The 17,241-nt window shown below is 37.7% G+C and overlaps 1 protein-coding gene and 1 pseudogene across 1 annotated transcript in view; one reads left to right on the top strand and one right to left on the bottom strand.

The window, feature by feature from the left end:
- The first annotated feature begins 8,525 nt into the window (after positions 1 to 8,525).
- Positions 8,526 to 9,138, top strand: LOC102513230 (annotated as a pseudogene).
- Positions 9,139 to 9,585: 447 nt separating this feature from the next.
- The window catches only part of MZT1 (mitotic spindle organizing protein 1), a 13,106-nt gene continuing 5,450 nt past the window's right edge, over positions 9,586 to 17,241 (bottom strand). The window contains exons 2-3 of the mRNA XM_032496886.1: positions 16,317 to 16,462; positions 9,586 to 11,430 (exon numbers count right to left, since the gene is read on the bottom strand). Of these exons, the coding sequence (XP_032352777.1) occupies positions 11,407 to 11,430; positions 16,317 to 16,462 (170 nt within the window). The 3' untranslated portion in view covers positions 9,586 to 11,406. The remainder of the gene's footprint in view (positions 11,431 to 16,316; positions 16,463 to 17,241) is intronic.

Raw genomic sequence — 17,241 nt, 5'->3', positions numbered from 1 at the left:
TGAGCTGTCACAGTCTCTATCTTCTCATGCAGAGAGTGTTAGAGTTGGAAGTCTAACTCAGGATGATATATAATTTAAAAAACTAGGTCCCAGAGATGTACAGTGACTGAGCAGGACCCCACATGCAACGGGTGGCTGGACCCAAGGTGCCTGGATTTGGACCAGTGGGACTTGTTAAAATGCGGTTCTGTAAGGGAATGCTCTTGCAAATCCATTGGAAGTTTTCTTCATTAAAATACAAAGACCCCAAGTAAAGGCAGTGATCTGTAAAATATCTTTTTTAAAAAGTCATGTTCTTAGATCTAAAAATTTCACATTTTATAAATGTTTCCTAAGCAAATAAACAAATTTGCATTTTTGTAAAAATATGTCTGTGGGCTGCATTGTTTAGAATGGGGAGAAATAACTAGAAGCAAACTAAGCTGCAACAATACAATACTGTTTAAATAAGTACTGAAATTTATATATATAATAATATACTATACTATTAAAATAGTGATTCAAATCTCTAAAAAAAGAGAAAAAGAGTTGTTGTTGTTTTTTTCTGGCCAAATGTTAAAGTGTAGAAGACTCTTGAGGACATTATGCTAAATGAAATAAGCCAGACACAAAAGGGCAATTACTGTATGATACCATGTATATGAGGTATTTAAAGCAGTCAGACTCATAGAAACAGAAAGTAAAAGGGTGGTTGCCAGGGCCTGCGGGGAGCCAGAAGTGGGGAGGTATTGAATGGGTACAGCGTTTCAGTTTTGCAAGATGAAAAAGTTCTCGAGATCTGTTGCATAACAATGGGAATTCAGTTAACCCACTGAACTGTACACTTAAAAATGATAAAAACAAGTACCCAAATCTGATATCCTTTTATTTTAAAATGTATTTTGTTGTTAACCCACAGTTGCCTTTAGAAAGAAACATACATAAAATAGTCCCACTCAGGGAACCAGGGGAGACAATTTGCTCTGAAGTTACATTGTCTTAGAAATTACCTTACTTCACCATGTGAGTTGTTTATTCGCAGAAAGTTGTTTACCCACCCAAACTCAGAACAAGACCAGGCATAGTTTTTATTCTCTTTCTTTATTAAAAAAAAAGTATTTTGAGTTTATAACCATTGAGGAATCATCAGTCCTTTAGCTTATAGTATTATCATTATCTTCAATATATCATAATTAGGTGTAGCTCAATTGTACCCCTAATTATATCCCTGTGAAACATTTTAAAATTTTCTGTATAAACTTACAAGAAAATTAAATTTTTTTCTTTTATTTTTAAATTTGTTTTAAAAGAGAGCATGGCAGTACTCTAAAGCCGATGAAGTTTCATCATGTATATCTTAATTGAGATGGGTGGACATATGTGTACATACACAAACACAACTAATTTAAAGTTTTCTCTCTAATTTTAAGTTTAATGTGATTAAATTAGTTGTAGAATAATCAGCTGTCTTCTAATCATACTTTACTGTTCAAACTCAAATGAAATATACCTCCCTTTATTTGAAAAAAGCCTACGGAACTTAATAAATAGATGACACTGTAATCTCCATTACAAGTGCTTTTTCTGCCATCTAGTGGAAAAAGGAAATCTATGAGGATTCACGATTTACATTTTTAATTCTATTGTCTCAAATTATTTAACAATGGCTAATTTGACATATCAAGAAAAGAAAACACAATAATGTGTTTTGCTCCCTGTTTCTGATTTGACCTGATGTGGGTGATCCTGAGCAAATGTGGGTAATCCTGAGCATTTTCCATGTTGCCAAAGGGACTACAAGCAGAAAATGTAGAAGGTGCTTCGGGCCTCCCATAAAAATCACAGAAGCCATCCACTCCAAACAAGAGACTGACATCCACAGTTTTACGTGATTGGATCGCCGTTCATTGTCAAAGTGATGAACGATGTCTCAGTGTCCTCCATGCCTTTCTGTTCCTGTCTCATTGCTCTAATCCAGTAAACTGGTGAAGAGGGTTTAGACTAGAGAGATGGTTTGTTAAGCACTGTCTAGGTCAGTGACTTTCAAACTTTTTAAACTGCAAGTCACACTAAGACATATTTGACATTGCACCTCGGTGTGGGTACATGAAACAGAAGACACAGTTTCACAAGTAATAACCTTTACATGAGTGATCACTATGATATTTCACATTTTGTTCTGCTTTATTCTGTTTCACTTTTTTGGTATTATTTTCTAACATTTTAAATTGATTTCATGATCTGCTAATGGTCCTGAAGGTTGAAAATCACTGGTAAGAGTTTCCTGAGAATTCCTAGGTGTTTACTTTCCTTGCTTTAAAAATATATACTATGTCTGAAAAAAATGACAAAATTAAAAGTTAAATGAAAAAAAGATATGATAGAGATTGGTTAATTAGTACAAAGACCTTTGAGATCTTCTCATTTAGAGGTATTTTTGTGATGAATGTTCACTAGTACAAGTTATTAGCATCATCCTCTCTGTTGCCCAGAATAGAAGGCTTGCATCCATCTTTATAACCACCTCTCTTCATCGAATCAGTCATCAAATTCTGTGGATTCTCTCATCACATTGTGTCTCATATCTTTGTTCGTCTGACTTAGACCCTTCCCTGTTTCTCCCTGGATGACTGCAGAAGTTTCCACACTGCTTTCCCTGACTCCATCTCTCAATCCTCTGATCCAGCCTTCACACAGCTGCCGAGACTCACCCTCCTCCTCACAGGTCAGATGACATCATCCACCACATCCTTTGACTAGTGAACAATGCCCACAAAACTTAGGGTGGCTTTCAAGACCCTCCCTGCTTAGTGCTTTGTTGGCATTTAATAGCTTAGATGAGATTATCACTCTTAATCAGACTCTGAACTAGGACTGTATCTTTGTCTCTTTTTGAACGAACCATAGTTGCCCCAGCAGTGCTTACTAAATGTCTGTGATGGGCTTTTCGACCTTCAGTCCTGTGTGTGCCCTGCATTCCAGCTGCCCTTCTACTAACCGTTCCCTGTACTCTCCTTTATCAGTTCATTTGTTTTTTTTCGTTTTTGTTTTTGTTTTTGTTTTTTTTGCTTATTTTAAATAATGTACATCTGCTCAAGCTTCTTCCTGGGCTGCCTTACTTTCTGCTTTCTGCCTATGGTAACCCTTTTCACCCTTTAAACACCAACTCAAACCCTGGCCCCTGCAAAAAACTCCCTTGGTCCCCAGCAGACTGAACTCCCACAGTTTCATATTAACTTCAGTAACTATTCAATGCTTGTGCCATTGTGCCGGTTTTAGAGAACATTTCTGGGTCTATTTCACTTGATTGGGAACATCTTGAGGTCAGGGAACATGCCTTGTGTATCCATCTAGTCCCTAGTGTGATTCTAGATGTTGAGAAAGTAGTTCAGTTTACTTGAACATACTTGTTACATGTATCTTTTCAAATAGGAACTGGAGACAGCTAACAATGATGTTTAGTGTAGTCCAGACACCTCTTAGATGGGCTTTTTTAAGTTTCATAGCTGGAATTTGACCAAGCTGTCTAGCTTGAATTATCAGCCCACCCACCTGACAATTTCTTGGTATCTACCAGGCACTCTATGTGGCTGAGAATACCAGAAAGTGGAAACGCCAGCTATCAACTCCTTGTAGGATGGCCCTTCACAATGTTTCCAGAATGATCTGTATTTTCTTCCGTCACTGGACTTCCTCCTTGTATTCTACATGTCTGTTTCCATGAGATCCTTGAAAGTAAGGAGTCTCTCATTCATTTGTATACTCAGCAGCTAAGCTACCACCTGCACATAGCAGATGGGCAATAAATACGTGTCGAATGAGAGAATGAGAGACACGAAGAATTATAATGGATTTAAAAAAAAGTATTAGATGATATGTCCCTCTTCAAGGAACTTATGCACCAGTTAGGGAAATAATTACCTAAATATTCTCACCATCATGCCCTACACTTAATAGACATTCAGTACACTTTAATAAATTACAATTAATGAAAAGAGAGCCAATTTCTATGTGCAGGAAAAACGCTAAACACTTATCAAGAGGTACAAGTGCCATTTCTGTCCTCTAGAAGAACATAATCAAGTGTGAGGTAATAAAAATGTTCACAAACACATTACTCAGCAGGCTGGTTTCCTGCCAAATGTGTCGTAGAGATACCACTGTCAGCTGGAGCCATTAGACAGACTTCCCAAAGGAAGAAGGTCTTTGTCAAGAACTGTGAAAAGTCTGAGGATTTTATGCCATTTACAAGCTGAAAAGTTAATCTGCCACATTTTCGTAGATACTCGCAATGACCATGAAACTCTTGGGTCAGAGGCAATGGACTCTGTTGCTCTGAACACAGAAGGCAACAGGGAATTTACATCCACATTGGTTCCCTTTGTCTTCCAAGGCCCAGAGAGGTAATAAAGGGGGAGACTGTACACTCTTTGGGTTTGCATCACAGCTGAGGATCCCTGAGCTAAGGAAACACCAATCCTCTAAAGGGGCTGCTAGCAAGCCTGTTGAATCTTTGTCCTGGAGGGAGACATTGTCCCTATCATCCTGGTCAGAAAACAAATCTCTTCTATCCCAGAGGAGATCCTACCTTTGTGTTTGTACAGCAAACCTCTTTGAAGACATGGCCCAGAACAAAAGCTGTCAATGCCTTTCCTCAGAAGATGGACAGAAACACAAGAAACCCATGGAGAACATTCTTTCAACAGTCTAAATTTGGTTCTTGAAAGTTGGATGTGATTGATCAAGCAATGGGAAAAGAACGAATATTCTAGGAGAAAGAGGAATTTCATGTGCACATATTTACTTCATGGTAGACCTCTCTGGGCCTCAGTTACTTTAACTGTATAATAGAAATAACACCTACTTTGCAAGATTGTTGTAAAAACTGCAGGAGGTACTGTTATGTATGGCATCTAGCCTGGTGCCTGACGCACAGCAGGTGACATACTTAGTTCTTTTCCTTTTTCCCCAGAATGCATAGGTTGAGATTCTACAGTGTGCACTGACAGTGAAGAAAGGGACAAAGAAAGGCCTTTCACCAGTCAGTTCACAAATTTTTTTATTGAGCATCTATTATGTTTCAGGCACCAGGCTAGACACCATGCCTGTCCTCTTAAAGCTTACAGTCTGCTTCACAGGGAAAATAGAAGAAAATAGAATTATCTTGCTTCTGTCAAGTAAACTTGAAGATATATCTCCCAAGTTTTACAGCAATGCCGTCTGACCAGGAAGCCAGGGCATTATTGAGACAGAGGAGGAATATAAATCTAAAATAAGAACAGAGAAATGTCAACATTCAGTGATGGCTTATACCCGTCAACAGCATGCCTTTTCAGGATCATGTTGAAGAAAGGATACTAATTTTCTTTTAATTGTACTATAGTTGATTTACAATGTTGTGTTAATTTCTGATGTACAGCATAGTGATTCAGTTATACACATATAGATTCTTTTTCCTATTCTTTTTCATTATAGGTTATTATACGCTATTGAATATAGCTCCCTGTGATATACAGTAGGACCTTGCTGTTTATCTATTTTAAATATAGTAGTTTGTATCTGCTAATCCCAAACTCCTAATTTATTCCTCCCTGACCCTTTCCCTTTTGATAACCTTAAGTTTGTTTTCTATGTCTGTGAGTCTATTTTGGTTTTGTAAATAAGTTCATTTGTTTCTTTTTTTTTTTTTTTTTTAGATTCCACATATCAGTGATATATGATATTTGTCTTTGTCTGACTTATTTCACTTAGCATGATCATCTCTAGGTCCATCCACGTTGCTGCAAATGGCATTACTGCATTCATTTTTATGGCTGAGTATTACTCCATTGTCAATATATGCCACAGCTGAAAGAAGAATACTAATAATCACAGCAGGAAGATTTCATGTGAACACACCATGTGATTGTTAAATCATTCAGTTGATAGATATTTATTGATCATTCGTTACTAAACATTCATTTAGTAATAGGTGCTAGAATTTCAGCACCAAAAGCAGGAATTCCATTGAGGGTGAGGGATCACCCCCAAGATAGAAGGGATTGATGTTTCACAAGTTGGTGTCAATGTTCATCGTTCATTTATATATAGATGTAGAGAGAAGTGTGGGAATCTTGGAGGCACTGTGTATAAGATAGTCAGTGTCAGGATGGTCAGATTATTGATTGATTGGACAATCTCAAATTAGAAATTGAATAAGGAGAAAGGGAGTTGTTAAAATTTCTGTCTTTATCTATGGAAAGGGTAAACACTTATTTGTCATATTATAGACCATAATTATGCCTGAAATATTTAATAGTAAGAAAATAATAATTCTTTTGAAAGAAAAAATAGTTATAAAGACCATCCCTATTTGGGGATGGAGTGGGTCTTGATAAGTGAACCACTATGTTAAGCCTGTTTGATGCATTCAAATAGTATACGAAAAAGCATCTCCAGCTGGTTTTTCTGGAAGAACAATGGTAATAGTACTTCTTTCCTATCTTGTTTCCCATGCAGTTCAGACTGGATATTTGTCAAGAATCTACCTAAGGGGCTAGATTGTGAGAAATGGCACATGCCGTTTGACAACTGAGGGATGGGGGCTAAGCAGGAGGAGAAATGAATTACATTTGAAATGAGAGGCTGAGGACAAGGGTATGCAAGCAAAGCCAAAGGGAGCAGCACCCCATCTTTAGTTTCTATTACTCATGGATCATGAGATGGGCTGCGGCTGATGCTGAATTGGTCTTACATTGGATGGCTTCAGGGTGTGTTGAATCCAGCAGTCAAATGATTTGAAGGACCTTAAAAACTCCCCACCCGCCAATCTCATCCCCTCCCCTACTGCCCTGTGCTGCTAGCTGGCTGCATTCCTTGAAGCTGTATGGTACTCCCAGGACTTGGCTTTCCCCAGAGAGGGGAGGTGTATTGTTAGTAACATCCTAGTTTGGATTCCTTTGCTCTGAACTGAGTTTAAGAGGAAAAACAAGAAATCTTGGCACAAAACGCTGAAAAGGAGCACAGAAAAGATTTGAGAAATCCCAGCTGAGAAAGCATCTTCTCTCTTCTACACGTTGTTTTCCCTAGGGGCTCCCTTGTTAACCAGATTTACTGCTGAATCCCAACATAGATTCTAAAACCTTTCCGAACTGATGAAAGTGACAGCGCGGGAGTCATAATAATCCATCACGACAGCGCTCTTCCTTTCTAAGTCATGCTGGTGACTGCTACCTTGAAAGGTCAAGTCCACACCAGTTTTTCCTAAGACCGCAGGGCCCCCACGGTCCTTGCACAGTCGCATTTCCACGTAAGAACAGTTCAGGATGCAGAGCTCCATATTCGTGAAATTGAAGCACTTCTGTCTTTGTCCCACACACAATGCTTTTCACTCTGTCTTTCCCTCTGAATTTGGCCCTTTCCATTTCTATTAGGTAAAGATGGGTGAAAGCAGGAATTGTGTTTATCCAGGGCTGAAATGAGACCTTCCAGACCCTCCTCTCCTGGGCTGCCCCTTCTCCCTCACGATTTTCTATTAGTAAACTTCCAAGGAAGCACCTGGTTAGCCAGCTATTTGCCCTTATTTTACATGATGGTTTTCAGTGCTCAGTGGGAACAAAGTTCACTGATATCCCCATTGGGTTTATTAGATGCAACTGAATGATGAGTTCTTTTTATGTTGAAAATAGAGATTTGAACATTACTCATAATCCTGACTCCTTCCCCCAACACATTCTCACCCTCATGGGTTCCTTTCACTAATTAGCCATGCAAGTCTTTACGCTAAAATCTAGCCACATGTTAATCTTTTGGTTTTATTGGTAGGATGAGTTGATCCTCCTCACTATTCAAACAAGCACAGTAGATGCTTACATTTAAATATATTTTGTCTCTGTTTCCAAAAAGAGTTTACGAAAGCAGTTTACGTAAACCCACGGTCTGATCCCACTGGTGAGAGAAAAAGTGCATTTCGAATTTGTGGATTCAGAACCATTGGACCACTCCTGAAATTTTGCTAGATAAGTCCAATTCATGTAAAATATAAAGTAAAGATTAATATCTGTGAAGCTCCTACCATGCACTATGCAGTATGCCGTGGATTTTAAATATCTCCACTTAATCTTTGTAACTCTGTGAACTAGATTAAGTGTCCTGAGAGGTCAGATTACTGTCAGAAAAAGTTCATGTGATCCATACAGATTAAAAACAGTAATGCTGCATTTTAAAAGAATCATCTGAAGAAAGCAGACATAGCCCATGGACAGGGACATGAACATGGTCATAGTAAAAGGGAACTTCCAGAATATAAACAGTGGAAGACAGGAGGTTCAGCATTAGAAGCTGCCCAGAAGAAGCTGGCTGCACCAGGCCTAAGGGATCCATGGGGCGGCAGTGAAGCTTGGAGAGACATGGGTGGCTTTGCAAATGATGCTTCTCTTGTCGGTGCAGTATTAAAAGGATTCAAATGGGGATTTGCTGCATTTGTGGTAGCTGCAGGGGCTGAATATTTCCCAGAGTCCTGGAAAAGAGAAGCATCACTGAACTTTCTGCTTTTGGCCCAGAGGAGGCCAAGGTGCAACTTCGGTCCTGAATCTGGGTTCATCCAACACCAGCCACCTCCACCATGCCACCTAAGTTTGACCCCAGTGAGATCAAAGTCGTATACCTGAGGTGGACCAGTGGAGAAGTCAGTGCCACATCTGCCTTTGCCCCCAAGATCGGTCCCCTGGGTCTGTCTCCAAAAAAAGGTTGGTGATGACATCACCAAGGCAACTGGTGATTGGAAATGTCTGAGGATTACAGTGAAACTGACCATTCAGAACAGACAGGCCCGGACTGAGGTGGTACCTTCTGCTTTGCCTTGATCATCAAAGCCCTCAAGGAACCACCAAGGGACAGAAAGAAGCAGAAAAGCATTAAGCACAGTGGAAACATCGCTTTTGATGAGATTGTCAACATTGCCTGACAGATGTAGCACTGATCTCTAGCTAGAGAGCTCTCCGGAACCATTAAAGAGATCCTGGGGACTGCCCAGTCTGTGGGCTGCAATGTTGATGGCCACCCTCATGACATCATAGAGGACATCAACAGTGGCACGGTGGAATGCCCAGTGAGTTAAGAACTACAAAGGAAAATGATGTAATAAAGGGTTATTTGGCAACCAAAGGAAAAAAAAAAAAGCATCTCTGAAGATAATACCTGGAAGTATCTTTTAATGACTTAACTCTCTTATGAAAAGATTTCTTCACTGTGGCTTACTCATCTGTGTTTGTCCCTTAAAGAATACAATTTAATAAAGTAAGAAAACATGACCAAAAACCCCACTGTGAACTATATGTTATTAGTCTCATCTTATAGATAACGAAACTGAGACTTACAGAACACAAGTTGAATTCACAGAAACATATTTTATCTTTTTTATTTTTTGATTAAAATGCATTTTAATTCTTAAATTTGGAAAATAGTGTTTTTTAAATTTACTTCCTCCTCTCTCCATTTCGTGTGTGGGTGTGTGTGTGTGAGTGTGTGTGTGTGTTGCATCACTGTATTTTATTTTGCAGTTACCTGGGGGAAGATCCTACACAGATATAATATTAACGTACACAGGAGGATATTCTAAATCAGAAGTACATGCCGACAGCACCAAAATGGTTTTATTTCTGTCACCGACAACATGCACAGCAATGCAATTGTATCATTTGTTTGGTTTCCTTAAATATTTCTTGAGTATGCATTAAAAATATATGTTTACATTTAAGAAACGTAAGACATTAAAAAGTCCTCTGTAAACACAACTCCTTCTCAATATATTTTCCTGCTTTGTTTTGTACATAAATAACATAATCTACAAAACCATAAATAAAACTGTTAACTCTTATGACCTAAGAGTATGTACAAATTTTCGAGCTTGACAAGTTTTCTCTTTATGATTTTATATAAATAACAACACGCATTATTTGCAATGTTTTTTAATCAAATAGGTGACTTACAATCACAAGTTTCATTGTCTCCCTAACAGTTCTCCCAATATAATAGACCTTCAGTGCACTGGGTAAAGATGCCATGCATTTAAAAAGTCAAAATGGTCAAAAAACTAGATTTTTAAAACAGAGCAGAAGGTGACCATTTAATATGACTAAGCCTTATTAAAGTCACTTCAGTTTGTACGAAGAACAAAAAATGCTACCGAAGAGTATATGCTTGTACTGTCAATTTAAATGGAGGCTAACAACGTCTAAAAAAAGCAGATTAAATTCATATGAGTCTTGGGGAAAATATTCTATTGAGATTCTGCTACAGGAACAGAATCAATGCTATCCTAAGTTTCCTAAAATTTATTTTGAACCATCACTTCAATTAGTTAAAACTTTCAGGGTAAAAATAATGACACACAAAGATGATATCAGAAAGGCATATTTAGAATTCCTGATAAAGAACATTTGATTATTTAGTTTTTGTTTAATGACTAGAAATCTTTATTCCTTCAGAAAATAACGTATTTGTTGAATGACACCACCTACTTAGTGATTTACCAGATAACCACACAAGATACATTAGGTAAGCACTCAAATTATTTTTATATAACAAAAGTAAAAAGAAATTTTCATGTTGCAAATGTTTCACTATGCATTATTTTTTTGAGGCCGTGATTTAAAGAGTGTAAAACTTAGAAAGAAAAACATTCTGTTAATACTCTCACTAAATTTAAATGATTCAAATCAAATAATACTAAGCTAAACAATGTCCTTACTTTTAAAATCTGAGTTTCTAAAAGCTGTATTTTTCAATCAACTCAAAGATGATCTGCTTCATACTATTAACTGCCAAACTTTAAAAAACTAAATATTCTTTGTTACAGAGCAGATTACAATACATGTTTTCTTATAAAAAACAAGATTCTTATATACCTAATGAATCTAAAAACAAGATTCTTATATACCTAATGAATCTAAATCAAAATCCACAAATGGTAGCTGAAATTCTGTCAACTTTCAGCTTTATACGACATAAATCCACAGTTATTTTGCATAAACAATTCAAAATTAAAGTTTATAATGGAAATGTCAACCAGTCCTAACTACAACATTACCACTGACAGGGTCTATGATATTTCCACCAGGCACAACAGATGTGCGCACATGACAGACAGACTGCTCAGAAAATTAAAGCTATCAGAGCTATAAATAAGGAATACATAAATATGAACACAGCAATGCCAAAGCATTAGAGCTGTTAAAGGAAGGTAAGATGTGGTGTAAACACAACTGATAGTTCTCTCTGGAAGCCACTTTCCACTGATTCATAAAGCTATGGTTTGGTAATTCTTTTAAAAAGGAAAATGTTTCTACACGGCTGCATGCAGCAATTTCATTGTACGTTCTTGACTGCAACGTGATCTTCAGTCGTCTGGCAGAGCCTGACAAACCTCATCAGGATTTCTTCAGAAAGTCAGCTTGTCATATTTTCAGCGGCCTAGAACAAGAAAGTAAGATTCATTATAACAAAACCATGGAAAGAGAGACAATGTGGAAATAAATTTGTCAATACTGCACTGTCATTAACAGACAATTCCTCCCCCATGTATACTAAACCACTCTTATCAGAATAATGCAGTGGTTTTCACTTTTTGCAGTCCATTATTAGAACTACCATTTGAACTGACTGCTAGGCTAACAGCAGAAAACTCGTACATAATCTTAAATGATAGTTAATGTAAAAACATACTGCTACTGGAAAAATTTAACTTACAGAAGATCTTATCCACATGGTGGTCTTTATTAGTTTGTTTCCGTATGTTTCATTACAGTGTGAAAAGGAGTTTAAGAATGAAAAAGACCTTTCTGTGATGTTGTAAGGTGAAGAAAAAAGGGCAAAAGAGTAACAATAAACACATGGCTAATTCTGCATCACCTAAACCACCAGCCCAACTGTTTACTTTCCCTAATTATTCTGTAGAAATTCCCAGACACCATTATCATTCATCGGTTTGTGATTTGGTATGTATTTCTAAAAGGTAAGGATTTAAACAAGCAATTTCTTAATGCCACATATGGAAATGTTGAGTTTAAGTAAGTTTAATTTTAGAAATACATCGTAAACTTTTCATTCATTTACATTTCAACGTCCTAATTAAAACTTGCTTTTTAAAGTTCAGTTTAAGTTCAGAGGTCTTTCAAAAAAATCCCAGTGAGATACTGGGAAAATTGTAGGTAACTAAATCAGAAACAGTCTTGTCAACACACTCTCTCTTGTTTTCCTATATGGCTGGCTATTCTAAATTAGCCTTTCCCTTCTTTGGGCTTACTATTCATGAGAATAAGAACCTAGTTTGAAAAAATCTCCCTTGTTCAAAAAGGTTTCTTCCTTCTTTTGATCCTTATGGGTTCCTATGTTAGCTCTAGTCACACACTCTGGAAGCACTGTCTTCTTCCTAACCCCTTTCTCAGTATCCTCCACTGCAAAGATGAACTACTAAACATAACTATAGGATTTTTTTAAAAATTAAAATACTTTAACTTATAATGCAGTTTTAATTTGTCTTGTCCCATTCCATCTTCATACTAATTTTAGATGTTCCCCTCCAAGATACAATGCAACAAGTGTTTTCACTTTAAGTAAGCCATCAACCTGCCATCAATGTTACATGGGTGCAGAACTACTTTCCAAGTGAAAGGACAGCAGTGGCATCCTGGAGATCTCCACAGTGACTGGTCAGCCTTAAAGACACCAGAAATGTGTAAGCATCAGCTCTGGGAGAAACCAACATTAGCAGTCTTCTCTTCCATGCTTTCCTTTTCTGTGCACGTTTATTTCCTCCTTTGGGTGGATGGGTGGGGACATGAGACTGATTTCATCCCTCATGTCTCTGCCAACTACAAATTCTACAGCTTCAACATCCTCGTGCTGCAGGGAACCTTCATACACAGTGAGAAGGCACATTACCCATTCTAAGGTATCAGTGATGGTGCCGGCCAGCCACAAAAGAAGGGGCAAGGAATACATCAACAATAGTGTAACTCAAGGTACCACAGCATGAAAGTAGAAAATACAGGAAACTAGGTTCTGTGCAGAATTTCTGAAATCACAAGATGTAAACGACTGTTTAAATATAAATACTAGCATTGAGAAGACCATACAAAAATATAATGTTGATAAAAGTATCATTCATAGAAAAGAAGTCTATTTTTTTTAAATGCACCCAATTAATCCTATTTATGCTGTGAAAGATGCACATAAGGCGACCTATCTATTGCTGTTAAGAAATTTATCTAACTGGCCAACACACGACTAGCTACGTTTACTATAAATGATTTAAATATAAATATGTAAACCTGTGAAAGACAAAGTAACAAACAAAATTGTTATAGTCTGCATAGTTAAAGAACAAAAGAAAAAACTGCATGTTTCAGACCAACAATTCCTTTCAGTGTTTCATCATGTCCTCAGTTTGTACCGTCCAGTCTAAAACAGAGACCAGTACCATACAATTAAATTCTAACTACTAGGATTTCCAGGTAAAGACAGTAGAATGCAGCAAGAAGAGTTTCTCTTTACCCTACTTTTCATACCCAAATAAACAAAAAGTATGAGAAAAAATTCATGAGCAGCAACCACACAAAAAAGAGAGAACGACCTTATGTGTATAAAATCTGCGAGGGGAGGGGGCGGTTAAGGAAAGGCAGGTGTGGCTCAGTGCAGCTCTGAACCAACAGGCCCCCAGCCCGACCCAACAGCAGCAGTTAAGAGAGAACAGACTTTGTTAGAGAGAGAGGCAACCTGAGAAAGGTTACTCTTTTTTAATTCAATGAAAATTAAAGGATAACGTTTCTGTTTTCAAAGTAGCATGAGGCTATCCAGAATGGTGTTCACCACACATTATCAGCGGACATCTCTTGGGTGATCTTGAATGATATTTTTGTCTCCTCCTTTGTATTTTCTAATTGAAGTATTTTAAAACTATGAGCATGTATTTTTATAAAAATTATACAGATTTCAAAAATTCATTTAAAGAAAGCAAGGAGAAGTTCTAATTAACATTTCTTCTTTGCTGGCAGCTCTTCAGGATCTTCTCCCCACCTAGTGTTAAGTTAATGGGAAAAATGCATTTTAAGATGCTTTGTGTGTGTGTGTGAGACTGATTTTCCATTCAAATGGGCAACATTTTCTGATTTTTGTTCAACTCTGCCTTTGCCTTCACAGCTCACTACGATCCACTGGATGTGGAATAACCAGGATCTGAAAACTGAAAAAGCTATTTTAAACAGGTATGTCTCAATCTCCTCTCCTATAACCTTGGGCTTTATTCTAAGAAAATGGTCTGCCAAAACACTTCTGTCATCTCTCTTGCACCTTCCCAGCTAGGTCATTTGCCTCTGGTTCCTTCATAGCACTCAAACTGCATTCCATACAAAAATCTCTTCCGAGTCTGCCTCTCTATTCTCTTTCAAACTCCGAGAGTTGAACAAAAATTCTTACGGTTGTGGAAGATGTGTATCAAATAACTCCTCTTGCACTACAACTGCAGAAATTTACTGATGAAAGGGTATATAAACCTGGAAATAAAATCACCCCGGATTTTCAATCAGAGTGTATACAAACAAGAGAGGGAACACTCTTCCTGTTCCCAATCTCAGCAATTAAAAGATGGTGAATTTGAATTTGAAAAAAGGTGGTCCTCTGGGTCCACGTTGGCAGTGCAGCCCAAGTGGCCTTGGCAGTGCCCTGGCCTCTGAGCTACTCCCTCCCTTTTCTTGAGGAAGGAACACATGTTCACAGCCGGGTAGCTCTATCAGCTAGTTTCTGGCAGACGGAATCCCAGAAGTCTGACAGTGTTTCCTTCACTTTGTCCTGGACTGGTCCCTTTCAGTCCAAGCTGGCAAGGTTTTGTGCTGAGATGGCGACCGCATCTGAGACACACAACCTAATCTCTACACCAAAAGGCTGCCCAGCCACACTCTTCGACTTCTTTCCAGAGCATGTTATCTGAGTAGGCTGAGAATTTCCCAAAGCAAGTGCTGGTTCCTTTTTACTGACCAGTTCCTTCCTCAATTTCTCATTCTCTTACATTTTACCACAAGCAGCAAGGAGAAATCAGGCTGCACTTTCCATACTTTTTCTGGAAATTTCCTCAGCTAAATATCCAAGTCATTACTTATAGGTTTTATTTTCCTTCCAATAGAACATAATTTAGCCAAATGCTCTTTACAGCAAGGACAGCCTTTCCTTCAGTGTCCAGCAACCCATTCGTCATTTCCCTCTAAGAGCTCACCAGAAGCACCTTTAACATTCGTATTTCTAGCAAGATTCTGTTTGTAATGATGTAGGTACTTGCTAAGATGACTGGTGCTCTCTCTTCTTTCTGAGCTCTCACCAGAATCACCTTTAACATCTACAGCTCTACCAAGAGTCTCTTCATGGCAACCTACTATAGTGAAAAAGAGTATGAAAAGGAATATGCTGGCCACTGGAAATTAACACAACATTGTAAATCAACTATACTTCAATTTTAAAAAATTTAAAAAAAAAGTGCAATCTAGATTTTCTCTATCAGGCACCTTAAAACTTCCCAATCTCTATCCATTACCCACTTCCAAGGTCAAGTCCACACTTTCAGGTATTTCTTACAGCAGCACTCTACTTCCCAGTAGTAAATCTGTACTAAATTCCTCAGGCTGCCATAGCAAAGTACCACCAACAGGGTAGCTTACAACAACAGAAATTTATTCTCTCATGGGAGGCAGAGGTCCAAAGTCAGGGTGTCAGCAGGGCCACCCTCTCTCTGAAGGCCCCAGCACAGGAGCCCTCCTTGGCTCTTTCCAGCTTCTGGCCACTGCCAACAAGTCTTCTTTGGTTTGTAGACTCCATTACTCCAGTCTCTGCCTCTCTCATCACACAGCTTTCTCTCCTCTGTGTCCGTGTCTTCCCATGGAGTTCTCTTTGTGCATCTGTGTCCAAATTTCCCTTGTCTTCTAAGACATTGGTCATAAATCCATCATGATCTCATCTTACTTTGATTATACCTACAGATACACTATCTCCAAATAAGGTCATATTCACAAATACCAGACATGAGCATATCTTTTGGGGGTCAGACTCAATTTTGCCCACAATACAAGGAAAATTCTTAACACAATTGGAGAATTCTAAGAAAAGTGGTCCATGATTCATAATAGTAGCAAACTTGGGGATCTGAACATATGCTACTAAGCTCCAGGTCCTCAGACTGGTGTTCAGAATTTCTCCTGATGATGACAGACGCTAGTTTAATCATGTTTAGAAGCTTTCACATTACTTCATCATTAATCATTTCCTAAACAAAAGCACCTTTATTTAGAATGAGTTAAAATACGAATCTCTACCTTTAATGCTTCAGTGGCCTTGCGAAGTTCCTTAATAACTGACGATAAAGCTTCTGGGTTAATTCCTTGTTCACAAAGCCGGACACATATAGACAGGGTTTCCATATCTAATCCAGTATTCAGAATTCTTGAAATCTCAAGCAGAACTGGGAAAAAGACAGAATATTTAAAAAACGAAATCTTACATTTTAAAACGTGCACATAATACTTCTGTTTTTAATTCGTGTAATACTGCGTAATACCGAAGAGCCAGCAAAGCATCCCTGGATTTGGAAACTGGTGTGCAATACTGCCCTGCCCTTACTTAGCTCTAGGAACTTAAAAATAAATGTACCAACCTCTGTCCACATAACTGCTTTTTACATCTTGGTTTGTATTCTGCCACTCATTTAATATCTACCTAAACTTTACACCTCATCATCAAGATGATTCTGAGCACTTCCTCACTTTTTAGTATTCTTTTACTGTGTAATTTAATTAGTCATGTAATATTCCATTTTATGGAATATTTTATGTATAGCATTACACATTACTCAACCACTCTGCTATTTTGTTAGGTGGGTCTCATGTTTCCCCCATTAAAATAACACTGCGATAAACATCTGTATATACTATCTTAATTTTATCAGAATAAATTCCTAGAAGTGAAATGGCTCAATTAGTAATATACATAACTAAGGCTTTAAAAATATTTCAAAAAAATTATAATGTGACAGAGCAATCATGTTTACTTATATTTTTATAAAATATAAGCTTATACTTTTTAACTTCATTTTTGTAGTACTTCATTTTATTGCAGTTTATAAAAGTATCTGCCCTTGATATGAGAAGCACCAGCATGCAGAACCACAGGATGTAAATACACTGGCTCCATTAAACTTTGTTTTATGATGGCTGTTTCCCAGAGCGTGTTTAAAAGTTTTTA

This window comes from Camelus ferus, chromosome 14 (genome assembly GCF_009834535.1).
Source record: "Camelus ferus isolate YT-003-E chromosome 14, BCGSAC_Cfer_1.0, whole genome shotgun sequence".
Classification (NCBI taxonomy): Eukaryota; Metazoa; Chordata; class Mammalia; order Artiodactyla; family Camelidae; genus Camelus; species Camelus ferus.
The sequence above is the reverse complement of the archived record's forward strand: the minus strand, read 5'-3'. Positions and strand labels throughout refer to the sequence as shown.